The sequence below is a fragment of the Cervus elaphus genome, chromosome 8 (assembly GCF_910594005.1).
Source record: "Cervus elaphus chromosome 8, mCerEla1.1, whole genome shotgun sequence".
NCBI classification, from domain to species: domain Eukaryota; kingdom Metazoa; phylum Chordata; class Mammalia; order Artiodactyla; family Cervidae; genus Cervus; species Cervus elaphus.
In genome coordinates, this window is record NC_057822.1 from 4,170,870 (window position 1) to 4,191,594 (window position 20,725).

At 53.0% G+C, this 20,725-nt stretch overlaps 1 protein-coding gene across 2 annotated transcripts; it reads left to right on the forward strand.

Moving 5' to 3' along the window:
- Positions 1–681: 681 nt before the first annotated feature.
- On the forward strand, positions 682–20,684 carry PINK1 (PTEN induced kinase 1). Of its 2 annotated transcripts, none has more exons than XM_043909060.1 (8): positions 682–1,145; positions 9,505–9,801; positions 11,176–11,276; positions 14,472–14,654; positions 15,156–15,319; positions 17,368–17,495; positions 17,830–18,066; positions 18,182–18,960. In XM_043909060.1, exons 1-8 carry the CDS (start codon positions 750–752, stop codon positions 18,302–18,304), a joined length of 1,629 nt encoding a protein of 542 aa, XP_043764995.1. In that variant the 5' UTR covers positions 682–749; the 3' UTR covers positions 18,305–18,960. The 2 variants fall into 2 exon arrangements, with proteins under 2 accessions (XP_043764995.1, XP_043764994.1); XM_043909059.1 differs by lacking the exon at positions 18,182–18,960 and adding an exon at positions 19,021–20,684 and having other exon boundaries at positions 684–1,145.
- Positions 20,685–20,725: the final 41 nt, after the last annotated feature.

Below are 20,725 nucleotides of genomic sequence, written 5' to 3' on the forward strand. Positions count from 1 at the left end.
TGGTGTTGGAGAAGACTCTTGAGAGTCCCTTGGACAGCAAGGAGATCCAACCAGTCCATTCTAAAGGAAATAAGTTCTGAATATTCATTGGAAGGACTGATGCTGAAGCTGAAACTCCAATACTTTGGCCACGTGATGAGAAGAACTGACTCCTTGGAGAAGACCCTGATGCTGGGAAGGATTGAAGGCAGGGGGAGAAGGGGACGACAGAGGATGAGATGGTTGGATGGCATCACCAACTCAATGGACAAGAGTTTGGGTAAACTCCAGGAGGTGGTGATGGACAGGGAGGCCTGACGTGCTGCGGTCCATGGGGTGGCAAAGGGTGGGACACGACCGAGCGACTGGACTGAACTGGCACCGCATATGAACTGGGACCCTCGCAGCCCTTCCGTTGCTCAGTATTTTTATCTATAAAAATGACATTCCTATCTCATTGGTGGGAAAATTAACAAAGGTAGAGTGTCTGGCACAGTGGGGGTTACTCAATAAATATTTCCTCCTCAACGACTCGATTTTGCCAGAAGTAGCCAAGTTCAAACCCCTGACGTCCTTGACAGGCCAACCCTCAGACAGAGTACGCGCCGGCAGGGACGGCCACAGCGCCCTCGCGCGTCCAGCCGGGAAACCGCCGGAGTGACGGCCCCGCCCACCGGCGCCCGCGCCTGCGCAGAGGCTCCGCCCCAGTTGAGGCGTTGTGTCAGGCACCCCGGACACCGGCAGGTCCCTAGGGACCGGGCGGCGACGCCATGGTGGTGCGACAGGCGCTGGGCCGGGGCCTGCAGCTGGGCCGAGCGTTGCTCCTGCGCTTCACGGCCAAGCCCGGCGCGGCCTACGGCTGGGGCCGGCCGGAGCGGCCGGGCCCCGCGGCGGGCTGGGGCCGCGGAGAGCGCCCGGGCCCGGCCGCGGGACCCGGCACGGAGCCGGGCAAGCTCGGGCTCGGGCTTCCCAGCCGCTACCGCTTCTTCCGCCAGTCGGTGGCCGGGCTGGCGGAGCGGCTCCAGCGGCAGTTCGTGGTGCGGGCCCGGGGCGGTGCGGGCCCTTGCGGCCGCGCTGTCTTTCTGGCCTTCGGGCTGGGACTGGGCCTTATCGAGGAGAAGCAAGCGGAGGGCCGGCGGGCCGCCTCAGCCTGTGAGGAGATCCAGGTGAGTGCCGGCGGCGGACGGGGCGGGGTCGGGATGGGGGCGGGGCCCCGGTTGGGTGCGGGGCGGGGCCGGAGCCAGGCTGGGGGCGGGGCTAAGTGCGGGGGCGGGGCCCGAGTTGGGGGCGGGGCGGGACTGGGAGGCACTGACTGCCTTGGGGCCTGGTGTCAAGATTTATGTTCAGTCCAGTCGCTCAGTCGTGACCGACTCTCTGCGACCCCATGGACTGCAGCACGCCAGCCTTCCCTGTCCATCTCCAACTCCCAGAGCTTACTCAAATTCATGTCCATCATGTCGGTGATGCTATCCAACCATCTCCTCCTCTGTCGTCCCCTTTTCTTCCTGCCCTCAGTCTTTCCCAGCATCAGGGTCTTTTCCAAGGAGTCAGTTCTTCGCATCAGGTGGCCAAAGTATTAGAGTTTCAGCTTCAGCATCAGTCCTTCCAATGAATACTCAGGACTGATTCTATTTACCTTGTAGCTGGGAATTCCTTGGCAATCATTGATTAAAGCTCATTTGTTACTGATCTTCTGGTGCCAGGCCAGGACCTCACTTTTGTTTTACTATCTTCCCTTCCTCAAACGGGGCTTTCCTGACAGCTCAATTGGTAAAGAATTCACTTGCAATACGGGAGACCCGGGTTAGATTCCTGGGTCGGGAAGATCGGCTGGAGAGGGGATAGGCTACCCACTCCAGTATTCTGGTCTGGAGAATTCCATGGACAGTCCATGGTGTCACAAAGAGTCAGACAGGACTGAGCGACTTTCACTTTCACTTCCTCAAACAGCATGGTTTGAAAGATATACTAATTATATAGCTCCTGTGGCTCCAAGGCCAATGACCTTCTGTAAATTCTCTAAAATTTAAGGACAGCTAAATCCTAACCTTTATGTTCCAGAGATAGTTGTCATTCCCAATTTATGGATGAGGAAACATACTTAGGGAGGTGAAAAGCGAAGTAACTTGCTGAAGTCACAAGTCTAACTTGCACAGAACCTGTGTTGTTGTTAACCACTTGCCAGCCAGGCAGCCTCTACAGTTTAGCCAATTAGTAATATAGCTGAGGTCGCAGTAAAAACCAAAACAGCAGGCCTAATGGTTTTTAGTTAACAACCTGTATAGAGTTATCAGGGGTGACTAAGATGCTTAGTTCTTGGGCTTTTTAAATGTTTTAAAGAGCTCAGAGGATTCTGTTTCTACTCAACCAGAATCTCTACTTCTCCAGAGAAACAGAATGAATAGGGTGTGTTTATTAAAAGGCAGCTTTATTTGAGGGAATTGCTGTTCCCAAGTCTGGCAAGTTCAGACTGCAGGGAAGGCAGGCAGGATGGACACCTGGGGAAGAATCATTGTTAAGTTCAAGTCTGAAGGCCATCAGCTGGCACCGTTCTCCCCTCTTCAGGGAGGTCATTCTTCCTGGGGTTTGGAACCATTCGCTGCCTTAGTACAGCCCCGGCGTTTCACAGCTTAGCGCTAAGGTGGTGCAAGGTGGGGTGACCTGCCCAAGGACACAGCCGGTTAAAGACCAAGCAGTGTCTCCCATGTTTCCTGGCTTTCAGCCCAGGTCGTGTTACTCATCACCAGAGCGTTTACGCTCTGGCCCCTTTGAGGCAACAGGTGACGCCTGACCTAGTCCCCAGCCTCTGCCCCTGTCTTTTGTTACATACAACTCAGCCGGCAGAAGCCAAGGGCGGCCAACTTGACAGACCCTTCTTAAAATTACAGCGGCTGTTTCTAAACTGAGGAGCTTGACCCTCCTAAGCTTAGCATCTCCACATCCTTTCCTCAAACTTCACTCTTCTGTGTCTTAAATTTTTTAATTAATTACCAATTAATTTAAAAAATTCTTGCATTTGACTTCTTTGGAAAGAAAATCAGAGTACCAGATTTGGCAACGTGTGTGCTAAAATTCTAATTCTAATGCTAATTAGAATTAATTCTAATGCTAATTCCATTTGGTGTCATACTGGAATAGAGCAGACCAGTCCCTTTAGATGCATTTGGAAAGAATTTTGTGGGGAGAACCCTTTATAAAATAGGCCAAAGATATGCATATATATTTCACCAAGAGGAGATACAGATGCCAAATAAGGATAGTTCAACTTCATGAATCATTAGGGAAATGCAAATTAAAAATACAGTGTGATATCTCTGCATACTTATTAGAGCAGCTAATATTTTAAAACTAAGAGATAATAGCGAATGCTTATGAGGATGCAGAGAAACTGGACCAATGGTGAAAATATAAAATAGTATAACCACTCTGGAAAATAGTCTGCAGTTTCTTACCAAACTGAACATACATTTGTTTATCATATGACCCAGCCATTGCAGATTTGGGCATTTACCCAGAGAACTGAAAATTTATGTTCACACAAAGACCTGTACATGAGTAGCTGCTACGGGAAACAGTATGCCAGTTCCTCCCCAGAATTAAAACTGTCGTATGATCCCAGCAACTCCACTTCTTAGTGTACATCCAAAAGGATTGAAAGCAGGGACTTTGAACAAATGTTTGTACACCTATGTTCATAGCAGCATTATTCACAATGGTAAAAAGGTAGGAGCAACCCAAGTGGCCATCAGCGGTGTTAAATCTCGCACACTAGTGTTTATGGCTGCACCCTTCATAATAGCAAAACATTAAAAACACAAACATCCTTTAGCTGGTGAATTGTTAAACAAACCCTGGTATATACAGTGGAATACCAGGAATAAGAAATTAAAAGGAATCAGCCAATGATACAGGTAACAACTTCAGTGAACCTCAGGGGCGTTATGCTGAGTGAAAAAAGTCAGTTCCAAATGGTTGCATCCTGCGGTTCTATTTATATAACATTCTTGAAATGACAGAATGGTGGAGATGGAGAACAGGTCAGTGGTTGCCAGGGACGTGGTTACATGGGGCATGGCGGGGGTGGTGCAAAAACAAAGAGGCAGCTCAAAGGAATTCTCCTGTGATGGAACAGATCTGTATCTTGATGGTGATTACATGAATCTGTAGGTGGGGTGAAATCTAATAGAGCTACACCGCATGCACACGCACATGAGTGAATGCGGGTTAGAAAAGATGGTGAAGACTGAGTAAGATCTGTAGCCTAGTTGTACGTCAGTTGGGGGAAACTAGGTGAAGGGTACACAGGACACATTGTTGGGTTTTTTTTGGGGCAGCTTCCCATGAGTCTACATTTATTTCAAAATAAAGCTTTAAAAAATTTATCTCATTCTCAAAACTATGGTTGACTGAGGATTACACAATAGTGCTTCTGCTCCACAGAATTTAGAAACTGGTTGGTAAGGCAAGACAGACTTTCATTTTTTAAAAACATTAAAAGTTCTCATGTGAGCTGTTTTAGCTTATAGACTCCAGTGCTTTAGGAATCTTCCAGAAGGAAAGACTGTTGCGGGCTAGGTTTGTCAGCGCTGGTTATAGGGGATGCAGGAGCTTGAGTTGGGACTTGTTGGATGAGTAGGGAGGAGCAGGCTGAGCAAAGACAATAGAAATAGGGGGCAAGGGGAGGGGAACAGTTTGAGCAAAGGTTCAGGGAGAGGCATGTGAGAGACCAGTATGGGCAGTACAGACCAGCCTGCAAGACGATTTTATGTAGGAAGTGTCAGGACCAGGACAAGGTACTGAATAACTCATAAGTTAGATTCTTTTTTTTTTTTTTTGGTGGTACTGGTCTTCCTTGCTGCGTGCAGGGGCTAATCTTTGTTGCAGTGCACAGGTTTCTCATTGCGGTGACTTCTCTTGTCACGGAGCAGGGCTCTAGGGTGCACAGGTTCAGTAGTTGCAGTACACGAGCTCAGTAGTTGTGGGGCATGGGCTTAGTTGTTCTGAGGCTTGTGGAGTCTTCCCGGACCAGGGATCAAACCCATGTCCCCTACATTAGCAGGCAGATTCTTATCCACTGGCTGCTGCTGCTGCTGCTAAGTCACTTCAGTCGTGTCCGACTCTGTGTGACCCTATAGATGGCAGTCCATCAGGCTCCCACCTCCCTGGGATTCTCCAGGCAAGAACACTGGAGTGGGTTTCCATTTCCTTCTCCAATGCATGAAAGTGAAAAGTGAAAGTGAAGTCGCTCAGTCGTGTCCGACTCTTAGCGACCCCATGGACTGCAGCCCACCAGGCTTCTCCGTCCATGGGATTTTCCAGGCAAGAGTACTGGAGTGGGGTGCCATTACCTTCTCCCTTATCCACTGGACCACCAGGGAAGCCCAGCAGTTAGGTTATGATGTGACATTTGAAAGCAATGGGCTTTCATTGGACTCAGAAGCAGGTGAAGGAAGGACCTGAGTGGGAAAGTCTAGAGGCAAGTGCTTAGCCATAGAAAGGGAGGGATCAGCAGCTGAGACGGGATCTGAGGAGGAAGGCAGAGTTTGGGCAACTGGAGGAATGATGTCACCTGCCTGAAATAGGCAAGAATCCCAATTTGGGGGAAATGGCCTCTTTTCCCATGCACCCCCACCTACACGTCCATCTAGCTCCATCAGAACTCTTGTACTCTTTGTCTCCTTTCTGTAAACAGAATGGCCCCCCAGCTTCCTAAGAGGCAGAAACAGGAAGACAGATGTATGGTCAGACCACTGAAGATCACAGTTCTCTTGCTCTCTGTACATCCCCTGTGGGACCAGTCCCTGCTTCAGCTACATCCTCCTCACAGGAATGTGCTTGCCCCCTGCCCCAGCTATGATTGTTCTCAGCTTTGGGCCAGAGCAGCTCCACCTGCTAGTTTATTAACAGCTTACTGACCAGAGACATTAATAATATGTCTTTTGTTACCTAATTATTATTGACCAGAGTCATCTTTTAATATTCACTTATATAAAAATCGCCAGCACGGTTGTTAATTTCTGCAGGAATCCCCCAATTGATGATATGTTAAAGGGAAACATCTGTCCTCGTGATAGTCGTTAACCTGAGGGGCTGTGAGGGACATGCCCCGGCCACCAGTTTCCCTGGTGACTGATGAGCCAACCTGACTTCAATTCCTCCTGTAAATAGCAGTACCCCCACCAGCCCGGTAGTGAAGATTGCTGCTGGGTCCTGCCTGCTGCACACGGCGGGGTGTTGCTCGGGGACCTTTCGCTGTAGACATGTAAGGTTCTCTGTCACTGTCTCCGGGCTTTTGCTTCAGTCATCTGAAGCCTGGGCAACTACAAGGCCTGAGGGCCTTGAGGGTGCCACCTAAGAATTGGTGAGCCGGCCGAGAGGCCGAGAAAGTGCCCGTAAACACCAAGATGTCAGGAAGGGACAGGGAGCTTTGTTGGGGAAAGGAAAACTGTTGGGGAAATCCCAGGATGGCCGCCCACCAGCTTGTGGGCCCCTGTGACAGCTGACTACTGTGAGAGGTATCTTTCTCTTCGATTATATCACTGCTTTCCCGTTAACCTCAGAGTCTCTTTCTTGTTTAAATGTAGCAGCCCCATGCTCATGGTTCATCTGATTGCACAGGGATGGCTGATGAATAGACAAAATGCAAGGGCCTGGATTGTTTGTAAAATACAAGCATACCCCTGACCCACCACCCCCAAACAATTTAGACACAGGTTTAGAGTTACTAACTCTGGGACAGGCTTGTGAATTGGACATGGCCAGTTTCTTGCAAAGGCTTGTTTGGGGCCTGTGGCAATGGCAAAACAATTAAAGCATACCCTTGGGCTTCTGGTCCCAGCTTTGAAAGGGAGCTGAGCAGTGATAGTAGTGTGACGGAGCAGCAGTGATACGCAGCCTACGATGCGTTACAGCTGATGGAAGACATCACAGAAGGCCTACCTGTGTCGTCGAGTGACACTAAAAACCTGCCTTACCGGCCAGGAAGTTCAGAAATGGACCAAAAAAATACGTAACATACACTGGCACGTCCATCTGCCTTACAGCCCCACTGCACCTGGGCCAATGGGACAGATGAAAGCGAAAGTGATGGTCGCTCAGTCATGTCCAACTCTTTGTGACCCCATGGGCTATACAGTCCATGGAATTCTCGAGGCCAGATGTAGGTAGGTAGCATTTCCCTTCTCCAGGGGATCTTCCCAACTCAGGGTTCAGACCCAGATTTCCCACATTGCAGGTAGATTCTTTACCGGCTGAGCCACAAAGGAAGCCCCAAAATACTGGCATGGGTAGCCTATTTCTTCTCCAGCGGATCTTCCCGACCCAGGAATCGAACCGGGGTCTCCTGAATTGCAGGCAGATTCTTTACCAACTGAGCTGTGAGGGAAGTCCAATGGGAGGGATAAAGGAACTATTTCAACAACGATTGAGATGTGAAACCCACTCTCTCACCGTGTGACCACATGTGACCCAGGAGGGTGACTCCAGCCCTACCAGCTATAACTGAACGTCTCAGGAGTGACCGGCCCCCTGCCTCTGCCACAGTAACCCAGAGGCTGCTTGTCAACACCCTCTAAGTTCAGCTAAGTTCAGCTGTTGACCACCAAAGGACCAACCTGCCAGGGAAATATTGTAAAGTGGTCCTGGGACTGGAAGATAAGACCCTGGTGGCTTGGGCTTGCCACCCTGTGGGGCATGGGATTAGAACGGGATTTACAGATCTCACCTTCTTACAGATCTTCTACCCAGCCCCACCTAAGACTACTTAAAGGAATTAATCTGGGCCTCTACTGGAGAAAGGCACCATTCTATTAACCCTGGGGCCTGTCACACCACCTCCCCAGGACTGGCATCGGCCGTGGGGACTGAGAGTGGACTGGCGGTGTGGTCCCACAGGCCTGGCCAGGACGGAACCACAGGACGGGTGGGCTCTCACGATGCTGGCACTGCTTGTATTTTGCCTAGTGGTCACGACCTTCCCTATATTATGTGAATGTAAACATCCTACGTTTTGTCCCTTGCCTGAACAGAGAGAATCTGAGAGAGACTGGGCGACCGTGGTGGCCTAACTGTGAAATGAGTCTGGGAATTTCCCTGGTGGTCCAGTGGTTAAGAATCCGCCTTCCAGTGCAGGGGACGCAGGTTAGATCCCTGGTCAGGGAACTAAAATCCCACATGCCACGCAACGAAGCCCTTGCGGCCAAACTAAAGAAGCCAGCACCAAAGACCAGCATGCCTCAGCAAAGACCCAGCACAGCCAGATAAATGAAGAGCGTATAGAAATGAGTCTGATCTGCGGGTCTCCAGCAAGGTGCTCCGTCCTCCTGCGCGCCCCTGGGCCTTCCGTACTCTTAGCTGCTGGTGTCCGTGTTGCATTTGTGGTGTTTGGTTGCAGTGCACCTCTGCATACCTGACCCCAGGGACATCACAGGAGAGGGCTGGACCAAGATTGTAAGGGCCGCACAGGGTCTGTGGGAGTGGAGTCTGTGGTCTGGCCACTCAAAATGGCCACTCTCTTTCTCTCTGTCCATCCCCTGCTGGACCTGCAGGGCCGGGGCCTGGACCAGTGCCTGCTCCCCTACAGCCTCCTCACAGGAGGTGTTGGCCCCCTGCCCCAGCTATGGTTGCTCTAAGTCTTGAGCCAGAACCGCTCCACCTGCTGGTGTATTAAAGGGAAACATCTGCCCTGGTGATGGTCATGAACCTGCGGGGCTGTGAGGGACGCACCCCACCCGCCGGTTTCCCTGGTAACTAATGAGCCCACCTGACTTCAGCTCCCCCTGTGAATGGTAGCTGCCTCCTCCCCAGAGTAGCGAAGATGGCTGTCAGGTCCTTCCTGCTGTCTGCTGCACACACTGGGATGCTTCTCCAGGACCCCCTGCTGCAGACATGTAAGATTCCCCATCCAGTAAACCACGGATGTCATTGTCACTGGCTCCAGGCTCTTTCTTCAGTTGCCTGGAGGCTGCCATGTACAGGACCTGCAGGCCCTCGGGCTTCAGCCCAGCAACAGGACCAGCAACAGGCTCCAGGGAGCCTCCTGATTTTCACCAACTTGCTTGCAAGAGCAGCCCAAGGTCATTCACAAGCAGGAGGGGCGGCTGTGACCACATGCTCCTGCCCGTCCACAGCTCCTGGTAACAGTCCAGTAGCCGCCTGCCGAGGCCTTTGCAGAACGAACCGTCTCCATAATCGGAAACCTCCCAGGTTGGGCTGGTAGCCTGACAGGCAGCAGAGGAGCGGGGTGCCAGCTGCGGAACGGGGGAGCTGTAACCTCTTAACTGACACAGTGTTCTGTGCTGGACTGTCGCGGTGGCTGCCATGAAGGGACAGTTTGAGAAGTATTCTGAATAAGAAGAGAGAACACAGGCTGGCTTGAGCCCAGGACCAACAGTAGCACCCAATTTTAGTTGTTTTATTAGCACTCAATCTTGTCAGTGGAGCTTTGGCCTCGCTGTACCTCTCCATCCCTTCACTGAAGCCTCACGGGGCTCCCGAGCTCACAGTGCCTGCTCGTTTTCTTCACAGGCAATTTTCACCCAGAAAAACAAGCTGCTCCCGGACCCGCTGGACACCAGACGCTGGCAGGGTTTCCGGCTGGAGGAGTACCTGATCGGGCAGTCCATTGGCAAGGGCTGCAGCGCCGCCGTCTATGAGGCCACCATGCCTGTGCTGCCCCGGGGCCTGGAGGAGGCAGAGCGCCTGGGCCAGCTTCTTCCAGGGAAGGGCCCAGAGATCCTTCCACGTGGAGAGGAGGAGGCGCCGGCCCCTCCTCCAAGGGCCCCGGCCTTCCCCTTGGCCATCAAGATGATGTGGAACATCTCGGTAAGGGCGGGGCCTTCCATCTCTAAAGTCATCCTTTTTCAAAATTACCTTCTTGTGGGGGGGTAACCTGATGACACTTCTTCCCAGGAAATAAATAGGAACCAGCAAGATTCTCCACAGGACAGGCGCCTTGCGCTCTTGTGCAGCGGTCTGAAGCAGTGTGTCTCAGATTGTAACATGTCCACGCGTCAGCTGAGGTCGGGTTAGAAGGCAGGTTCTGAGCGTGGGTGTGGGGTGGAGCCCGAGTCCTGCCTCCCTGATGAGCTCCCAGGCTGCTGGGCCGCGAGCCACACTGAGTGGCAAGGACCCGGGGTGTCCAGGCCGATGAGCGCATTTCAGGGCTGCGGTCTGCTCCGTCCTCTCAGTCCCTGACCTGGTCGTGGGGAAGGAGAAGCCACGTGCCTTCCTCTGAGCTCACCTCCCACCACACTCCAGACCCAAGGCTGGTGTGTCAGCTCTCTGCTCTTAACCCTTGCAGAACTCAAGGCTTTGGGAAGTTCAGTATTTTTCCCACCCCAAAACAAAGATTTCTGTCCATTTAGAGTAGTTTCTTTATCTTGCCATTACATGGTGGGAGGAGGGTTAGGAAATTCGTCAAGAGTTGATTGTATTTTCTCCTGTCCAGAGCATCTCTCCAAGGCTGAGGTGGGACACAGCCGCATAGCTCATGCTGGACCCTGAAGGATGTGGTTTGTGCCTTGATTTGGGGAATGAAGCTTATTAGACTGTACTTCCAAGCAGGGCTGATAGCTAACAAGTAGCCAACCACCCACCCCATGCCCACCCCCAGGAAACATCCAGTCTTGACATCAAAACTCCCACTGGTTGGGGCATGACAGCAAGTGCATTCACAGAAGCTAAGAGACTTAATTCTTAAAGGATTCTTTATAGGTGTCGCCAGTCCTAAGGGCTGTTCATAAGGAAATGAGGGAAATACGGTGCTTTTCCTCATTGTTGCTTTTTGCTGGTCGATAGAGGGCTGTTCTGTGATTCAGCACAAGTTTATCCAGGGCAGGCTTGTCGGGCTCAGCCTGTCTGCTGAAGGGAGCCTTCACAGGTGAGCGTTAGTGCTCAGTGGTCCGGTCTGAGCCTGGTGGTGCCCGGGGGCATCTGTGGCAGGAAGAGGAGCCCCTGCCACGGTCGTCTCGACATCTCCTCCTGCCCTGGGCACCTGAGCTGCCGAGAGTTTGAGGCATGGGCAGCATCCTCTGGGTTGGCATGAATGGCAGCTCTGCCTCTGCTTGCCACTCAGAGAGGTTATGAGCTTGGAGGTCAAAGCCAGTTCCAGGCAGTAGTTGTCCTGGTCCAGATTACAAGGAGGGTCTGGACTTCTTGGACCCATGTAATTCTGGACCCGCTGTGGATATGTTCCAGGCAGGCTCATCCAGCGAAGCCATCTTTAGCACAATGAGCCAGGAGCTGGTCCCAGCCAGTCCAGTGGCCTTGGCCGGGGAGTATGGAGCGATCAGTCACAGGTAAGCAGCCATCTGCCCCTCCCTCCACCCCGTCACAGAGCAGAGCCCCCACCTGTGCCCTCCGCACGGTGTTTGATATGACACACACACCCACAGATACAATAAACACTCACTGAACAGTGTAGTCAGTGATGGGTTTTCAGTTGGTGGACAACTGGGAAAGACTGTAGATAGTCTGACCCCAGCTGGAGATGCAGGTGGCTGACTCACGCTGGAGCAGGGAGAGAAGGCCATCTAAAACCATTCCCCATCCTTCTGAACTGGGCGGATCTGATTTATGACTCCTGAGTGATTCCCAGGTAGAGCACCACCATTTTGTACGAATTGAATTCTGTCTGTCCCCAGCAGAGGTAACACTCATTTTATGAATAACCGCCATGACCTGATGGTGCCGAGAGATTTTTTTTTAATGGCCTATTCCCCGAGAGTGCTCTTGGTGGTTGAGGCGCCTGAGAAGAGGCAGTAGAGTCCAGCGTGGTCATTGCTGGGACGGCGTACGCTCCGGTGTGAGGGAGCCCTGTGGCGGCGTGTGTGCAGGGCTTGGGGGCCACTCAAAGGCCTCTGAAGGGACAGTTCGTTCTCTCTTTTAAAAGATGGCTAGCCGTTAGCTTGGCAGAGGAGCAGGAAGAGAGACGCCCTCCACAGAGGGAAGGGCAGGTAGACGGCAGCTTAACCTCACCGCGGCTTTCCAGACCCACAGGTTGTAAAAGTTAGCGCTTGTGGCAAAGGAGACGCTGTGCTCACTTTAGTGTTTGTAGACCATGGGAAGAGGTGGCCGCTGAGTTCTCAGTGGCTTACTCAGGGTTGGTTTGTAGATCAGAAGAAGGAAGGTAGAGACAGAGACCTAAGGACATACACACGGGAGCCCTGTCCTGGGCTCGGAAGGTTCCCGTGTGACGGAGGGTCGGTGCGGGCCTCGGGAAGCAGACACTCGGTGGGCTGAGCCCTGACCACCTCAGCTCCTGATGCTTTTGTAGGGACGGCTGGGTGTCAGCCGACCCCGAGGGGCTAGTGTGACCCTGCGGCGCCTCGTGGTGCTGCCCTGCAGCTGTGGGCGTGTCGTGGCTCTGCTGCCCACATCTCCCATCTGAGGCAGTCCCTGCCACTCTCCAGTCCTCTGCCCACTTGTGATGTTCCATAGCGTTTATCTCTATCTGTCTTAAATCATAGGTGTCTGTTTATTCACCAGCTCTCCAGCTGAACCGGAAGCTCTCTGAGGGCAGCACTTTTATGTTTGCTAGGTATGCTCACAGCTCAGTGAATGTCTGTCGAACGATTAGCTGAACACGCCAGAAGGTCTGCTACCTCCAGTCCTGATGGCATCAGCTCTGTCTCAGGAGAAAGACCCTGAGAGCACTGGGTGGGTTTCTTCCTAGCCTTTGCTCATCTAGGGCCTCAGACTCAGCGTGTGCGGTCTGCTCGGTGCCTGCTTCTCCCGCCTGCTCTCTGATCCTGTCCTGTTCCTACCCTCTGCTCCAGCACACTGAGATCATGTGTCCCCACCCCCCCCCCACCCAGATGCACACAGGCTGGCTGGTGTGTGCGGTTGGCTAGGCGTGGTCCGACCCCGTCAGGCCTCCTGTCTGGCTCCAGTGTCCGTTCAGACACACACGCCCTCCCCCGCGCAGCCACACGCCTCCCCTGGGCTCTCGCGGCAGCCAGGCCGCACTTTGCCACGGCGGCGCCCGCAGCCTTGTGCTGGGAGCCTCGTTCTCCCTGTGGCTCTGAGGGCCCCAGGCCGGAACGATGCTCTGACGCCTTTGATAACCTAGGACAGGGGCCCATGTGGACAGACCCCAGAGGAGCTGTTGGAGCCACTCATGGCCTGGCTGAAAGCTCGGACCTGAGCAGCTCGGAGGACAGGCCGGGCGTGGGGCTCTCCCTGTTGCCTCCATGTCTCTGGGCTTCCGCTCCATCCACCTCTCTCTGCCACCCTGCATCCTCATTTCCTGCCCGAAGCTTTACTTCCGGCTTCCCTCAGGCCTCGTGGTATTGTTACCAAAAGCAAACTCCTGTGCCTGACGTACAGTGAGGCCAAACAATACCAAAATGTCAGAGTTTGGAACAGAGAAAGGTTTATTGCAGGACCATGGAAGGAGACGGGTGGCTCATGGCCCCCAAACGTCAAATTCCCCGAAGGGTTTCAGCAAAGCATTTTTAAAGGCTGCATAAGGGAGAGGGGGTCCCAGGGTATGTGATCGGCTCGTGAACAATTCGGTAGATGGTGAGGTGACAGGGCAGTGTCACTGGTTAACGGACTCAGTCCTCAGGCTCCAGGAGGTCTGCGGGCTACCTGCTCACGGTCACCAAGTAGTTAGCATCTTCATTTGGTGGGGGTTTTAAAATCTATGAAACAGCTCAGGAGATGTGCATCAGATACTGTTCAGAGAGGAGCTCAAGCACGGTTACAGCATCCTTTCAAACCTCGGCTCCATCTCCTGTGCAGTTACTGCCGGTTTTTCCTCACGCTCTCACGCTCCACGCAGAGACCTCCCCTTTTCTTGCCCACCACTGGGACTCGGGCAGGACTGCAGGCCCTTGGTCGCCCTTGGGTCAGGTGGGCACGCTTAGTCCTGGCAGCTCTGGGCAAGGGCAGGGCTATACCCAGCGGGCAGTCCTGCGGCCCTGGCAGGGCGTCCCGAGGGTAGCCTCTGTGTCTGAGCAGGGCGGTGGGCTGGGGCTCCCGGAGCGGCAGAGGTCCGGGCAGCGCATCTGACACGCGGGGGAATCTCTTCTACAAATGGCCTCCGTGTCAGCTTACTCAAAGGCTGACTGAGCTCATGCCGGTGTTATGCTGGGGCCTGGATCAGGGAGATTCTGGGTCCTATTAACCACCTTACAGGCCTGTTACCACTCTCTGCCCCGTTTGCATTTGAGCCTGAGCCCAGAGAAGCTGGGCAGTGTGGCCAAGGACTTGGAGTGGCAGGCGTGGGGCTCAACCCCAGGAGCCACTTCCAGGGCCTCCCGCCCCGTGCTCTGCCTCATGGGACAGACGGACGGTGGATGGACGGGTGGGTCAGCAGTGTGATGGGTCATCGCGGGTTTCCCTTCCAGCACCCTGCTCTGCACCTGGCACACACTTGGTATAAATACGGGTGGAGATGAGTGTCAGTGTTGATTGTGGCCTCAGACTGTTGTATTCCCAAGTGTCATATCTGCTGCTGCCCTCCCATTTGTCCCACCTGACTGAGACAGAAGACCCAAGGGAGGTCACAGGCAGCTGGCCCCGCACCCCAACATCATTCGGGTCTTCCGAGCCTTCACCTCGACGGTGCCGCTGCTGCCAGGGGCCCTGGTCGACTACCCGGACGTGCTGCCCCCGCGTCTTCACCCCGAAGGCCTGGGCCACGGGCGGACTCTCTTCCTCGTCATGAAGAAGTGAGTGGCGGGACCTGGAGTGAGTGGGAGCTGGTCACAGGAAGGAGGACCCTCTCTCTTTGGGAGACAAGGGCAAGCTGAGGGCGTATGTCTGCCCTGGAGCGCAGTTTCCCTTTGGGACGGCCTTTCAGGAAAACAGAAGTGCATGTTCAGTTGGGTCATCCCTTCCATCTAGTGCTCTTAGTACCTTTGACTATCGCCCCCTCTGTGCTCACCTTTCTCCTGCTTATTTTTTTAAACATAGACTCTTCTCCTTTCCTCCTCCTCTGTGCCTCTGGCATTGCTATGTGAGTGTTTTATGGAAACGAGCAGCTAGCTGTCCTGTGACTTCTAGCGTGTGAGGCCCCAGCTCTTACTTCCTAATTCCAGGACGGTGGATAGAAACAGAAAGGCTACTTAGGGAGAGAAGGAACCAGAAGAAAGGCTGTCACCCTAAGAGGAAGTAAGGTGCTCGGGGTGCGTGGCGCGCGGTAACTGGTGCCCTGTCGCGCTCCCCACCAGCTACCCCTGTACCCTGCGCCAGTACCTCCGCGGGAACACCCCGAGCCCCCGCCTGGCCGCGGTGATGATTCTGCAGCTCCTGGAAGGGGTGCATCACCTGGTCCAGCAGGGCGTCGCACACAGGGACCTGAAGTCTGACAACATCCTTGTGGAACTGGATGCCGGTAGGTGCTCCACCCTCTCTCCTTCAGGATGGAGACTCTTTGTTTTGGTCTTTGTATTGTAAGAATATTTTCAGTGAGTACTGCTTGAATGTCAGCCCAACTGCCTCTGGCAATGAGCTCCCCATCATTGGAAGCATTCAAGCAAAGCTGGGTGGCTACTTGCCTGGGGGTTCTGTAAAGGAGAGTCATTGTTTTGTTGTTGTTTAGTCGCTAACTCCTGTCAGACTGTTTGCAACCCCTTGGACTGTAGCCCACGAGGCTCCTCCGTCCATGGGATTTCCCCGGCAAGAATACTGGAGTGTGTTGCCTTTTCCTTCTCCAGTGGATCTTCTTGACCCAGAGATCAAACTTGTGTCCCTGCAACACAGGAGGATTCTTATTTGGTCAATTTTGAACTAAAAGACTCAAGATAATTAAATATGCAATTAAATTCTAGAGGAACTGGCTTTTAAAGGAAGTCTGCATGAATCCCTTTCCAGATAACTAACTGATAATGCACTGATTTTGTCCAGTTCTTGGCTAGGGGACCTGGATTTCCTGGAGGCACGTCCCTATCTGTGTTGCTGGTCCCGCTCAGCTCTCTGCGAGTGGGCAGCTTCCGGGCCCTGCTGGCCTGTGCTCCTGGGTCAGCGTGTCCTGATAGTGGCTTTTGTTGTTCAGTCGCTCAGTCAGCAGGTCCGACTCTTTGTGACCCCACGGACTGCAACACACCGGGCCTCTCTGTCCATCACCAACTCCCAGAGTTTACTCAAAGTCATGTCCATTGAGTCGGTGATGCCATCCAACCATCTCATCCTCTGTCGTCCCCTTCTCCCCCTGCCTTCAGTCTTTCCCAGCATCAGGGTCTTTTCCAAGGAGTCAGTTCTTTGCATCAGGTGGCCAAAGTATTGGAGTTTCAGCTTCAGCATCAGTCCTTCCAATGAGTATTCAGGATTGATTTCCTTTAAGATGGACTGGTTGGATCTCCTTGCAGTCCAAGGGACTCTCATGAGTCCTCTCCAACACCACAGTTCAAAAACATCAATTCTTTGGCACTCAGCCCTCTTTATGGTCCAACTCTCACACCCATACATGACCACTGGAAAAGCCACAGCCTGACTAGATGGACCTTTGTTGGCAAAGTAATGTCTCTGCTTTTTAATATGCTGTCTAGGTTTGTCACAGCTGTCCTTCCAAGGAGCAAGCGTCTTTTAATTTCATGGCTGCAGTCACCGTCTGCAGTGATTCTGAAGCCCAAGAAAATAAAGCCTGTCACGGTTTCCATTGTTTCCCCATCTGTTTGCACGAAGTGATGTGACTGGATGCCATGATCTTAGTTTTCTGAATGTTGAGCTTTAAGCCAACTTTTTCACTGTCCTCTTTCACTTTCATCAAGAGGCTCTTTAGTTCTTCTTTGCTTTCTGCCATAACGGTGGTGTCATCTGCATATCTGAGGTTATTGATGTTTCTTCTAACAGTCTTGATTCCAGCTTGTGCTTCATCCAGCTTGGCATTTCACATGATGTACTCTGCACATGAGTTAAATCAGCACAGTGACAAGATATAGCCTTGATGTACTCCTCTCCCAGTTTTGAATCACTCTGTTGTTCCATGTCTGGTTTTAACTGTTGCTTCTTGACCTGCATACAGGTTTCTCAGGAGGCAGGTCAGGTGGTCTGGAATTCCCATCTGTTGAAGAATTTTCCATAGTTTGTTGTGATCCCCACAGTTGAAGGCTTTAGTGTAGTCAATGAAGCAGAAGCAGATGTTTTTCTGGAATCCTCTTGCTTTCTCTATGATCCAACAGATGTTGGCAATTTGATCTCTGGTTCTTCTGCCTTTTCTAAATCCAGCTTGAACATCTGGAAGTTCTCAGTTCACTTACTGTTGGAGCCTCACTTGGAGAATTTTAGCATTACATTGCTAGCATGTGAAGTGAGCGCAGTTGTGCAGTAGTTTGTTCCTGGGTCAGCATGTCCTGAGGGTGGCTTTAGTGGAAGTATAGGAGGGCCTCGAGGTGCAGGGAGGGGAGGAGACTCGGCCTCTCACCTCCGCACTTCTCCCCACAGACGGCTGCCCCTGGCTGGTGATCACAGACTTTGGCTGCTGCCTGGCTGATGAGCGAGTCGGCCTGCAGTTGCCTTTCACCAGCTGGTACGTGGACCGCGGCGGAAACGGCTGCCTGATGGCTCCCGAGGTGAGTCCTGCGGGGCGTGTCATGTGCCACCAGCAGCGCCTCCCCCCAGGTTTCCTCCCTGTTTACTCAACACCTCAGGCTTTTCTGACCCATAATTTATCAGAAGTCCCTTCCCTGCCTTTTTGCCTAGAACTGACGCCCCAGGAGAGATGAGTTTTGTCAGCCTGAAGTAGGCAGCCTGAGCACATTTTCTTGTATCTGAGCTACAGTTCATTCCAATTCTGGGTTCCTTGGGACACAGTCCAGACTAGTCTGCAAATCAGGTGCCGTGCAGGAGCACGGATAGGTTTCAAGTAGCAGCAGCGTGATTGCTCACTTGTTGCTTTCCAAGCAGGTGTCCACGGCCTGCCCCGGCCCCAGGGCAGTGATCGACTACAGCAAGGCCGACACCTGGGCAGTGGGCGCGCTCGCCTACGAAATCTTCGGGCTCCCCAATCCCTTTTACGGCCAGGGCAGGGCCCACCTTGAAAGCCGAAGTTACCAGGAGGCTCAGCTGCCAGCACTGCCCGAGCGGGTGCCGTGGGATGTGAGGTGCCTGGTGAGGTCGCTGCTGCAGCGGGAGGCCTACAAGGTGAGGCGGTGCAGACCTACAGGGGGCTTGTGGATGGGAACCTCACGTCGCGTTCCAGAGTAAAGGGCAGGGCTGGGCAGGCACTGGAGTGAAAACTGGCTCCTCTGTCTTACAGAGGCGATGGCCATGGACAGGAGAACACACAACAGGCTGGAATATAGATGGGAGCAGGGGAGCTGGCCACCAAGTTCGGAGTCAGGATTCTAGCAGTCAGCTCCTCTTGGCTTTAGTTGCTTAAAGGTACTCAGAGGGAAAGAGATGCAGTCTTAAGACATGTTTAATGACAATGTAGAATCAGCTGAGATCTAACCAGACAGGTAGGATGAACTCTCCTAAGGGATCTGGACATTTTGAAATTACTCCAAAGGCTAACATATTTGAAACCTTAATAGGAGTGGCAGGGCCAGCGCGGGTGGCATGTGGAGTGGAAATGGACGGACAGATCAGGGCTCAAACCCACCCCACTACTTGCCCCTCACCGTGTGCAGCAGACTGCCACATAGTATGCACTGCCGTCATAAAGTTAGGACAGCTCCCCTCACCCAACACAGCTCCTGGGCCTTCCAAAGGCCCAGGAGGGACCTCCCTGACAGTCCAGTGCTGGCCTCCCAAGATTCCAGTGCAGGGCACACAGGTTCAATCCCTGGTTGGGGAATTAAGATCACATATGCCATGCTGCATGGGGAAAAAATCCTAATTAAAAAAAAGGCCCAGGATGGGGAGGCTATTCCAACAATGTCCCCTCCCCCTCCCCCACCCCAAATCTTGTACCCCTGGGAAAGCCTGGGGCGTGGGTAGAATCGGCCAGTGTGTGTGCAGGGTACTGCAGGAGGAGGGTGAAGAACACGCTCGGGGCCAGAGAGGGAAGACCCTGACACAGGCCGTGCTAACAAAGCAGGCTGCGGGTGAAGACGGTCAGAGGTGTTCTCAGCTCCGGCTCCCCTTCCGTTACAGAGGCCATCCGCCCGAGTGGCTGCTAACGTGCTTCATTTAAGCCTTTGGGGTGAACACACGCTCGCCCCGAAGAACCTGAAACTAGACAAGATGATCAGCTGGCTCCTCCAGCAGTCGGCTGCCACTCTGCTGGCCAACAGGCTGACGGAGAAGAACTGTGTGGAAACAAAAATGAAGATGCTATTTCTGGCCAACCTGGAGTATGAAGCGCTGAGCCAGGCGGCCCTCCTCCTCGACTCCTGGAGGGCCGCCCCGAGACAGCTGCTGTAGCTGGTGAATTACTAAAAGAAGTTTCCAGTATCTGTGTTGTGATGGTCTGTGAATGCTGAGCGAGTGCCCCCTGGGTGAGGGGACGGGGGAGTCAGAAGCAAAGATGGCACGGGGAGGGCGAGTCAGCGAAGAGAAGGCCTCGGGTCTGGCAGACGGAAGGAGCAGCTCGAGGTCGCGCTTTAGCCGCTAACGCGTTCTGGCTGTGTGATTGTGTCTAGCTGTGTGATTTTGTCTAGCTGTGTGTGATTTTGTCTAGCTGTGTGATTGTGTCTAGCTGTGTGATTGTGTCTAGCTGTGTGATTGTGTCTAGCTGTGTGATTTTGTCTAGCTGTGTGATTGTGTCTGGCTGTGTGATTCTGACACATTGTCCAAGTTCTCTTACCTGTGAAATGAAGACGCTGCTCTTGATAGAGGTCAGCAAACTTTTTCTGTCAAGGGCCAGTGCTCAGGCTGTCCCAGCTACTCAGCTCTGCCATCGTGGTGCTAAGGCAGCCTTCAATGTGTGAACAAGTTCAGCTTCACTTAGGGACCCTGAGATTTGGAATTTCGTGTGTCACTAAACATTCTTAATTTTTTCAACCACTTAAAAGGTAAAAACCATTTTTAGCTTGCAGGCCTACAAAAATCAGGCAGCAAGCCAGACCGGCCCACAGACCAAGTCTGCCAGCCCCTCGTCTAGATGACCACAAAGGGCCTAACCCTCAAGAGGAATGCTACCCAATCACCAGGCTCCTTTGTGCCTCAGTGCTGACCATGTGACCAGCCCTGGGCACACAGATCCCAAGGATGAGCTCTGTCCCAGGCGAGAGGCTGCCCGGGCGTAAACCGCTGACCAGAGTCCTGCCTTCCTAGACCTCTGAAAAGTCAGTGGCCGAGCGGGTCTGTTAGGTGAGGCTGAGCTGAGGAAGGTCAGACCTGTGCTGCGGCCAGAGTTCACGCAGGTCAGGACAGTGGGGTGTCAGAGTGAACAGCGCGTGAGCGAGCCCCGAGGCAGGGGGCCGCTGCAGTCAGTCACGTGTCCCGGAGCAGCCCTGGGTGCTGGTGACAAGCATCGCCGCGGAGCTCGCGCAGCCGCTGACTTGAGTCCAGCAGAGCGCCGGTGACTCATGAAATGGAGTGCAGTGTTCTGAACTTGCTGATTGTCCCTTCTGACTAGCATTTCCTACAGGAGTTGTGACGAATTAAATGTATACTGACAACTAAAAAATATGTAAGTGCCTCAAACTGAATACTTGGCTTACACTATAAAGACAATCATAGTGGAGATGGATCATACAACTTTATGTGTGCTTTTTAGAAACACAACTAGTGCATAAAGCACGGTGAATACGATGTAAGGCTCTTTTCAGCCAAGCAGTTCTATAATTCTATTAAAGTCAAGTGCTGTTACCCTAGCTTTCCCATCTCTGTTGATGTCCCCACTGGCCTTTATTAA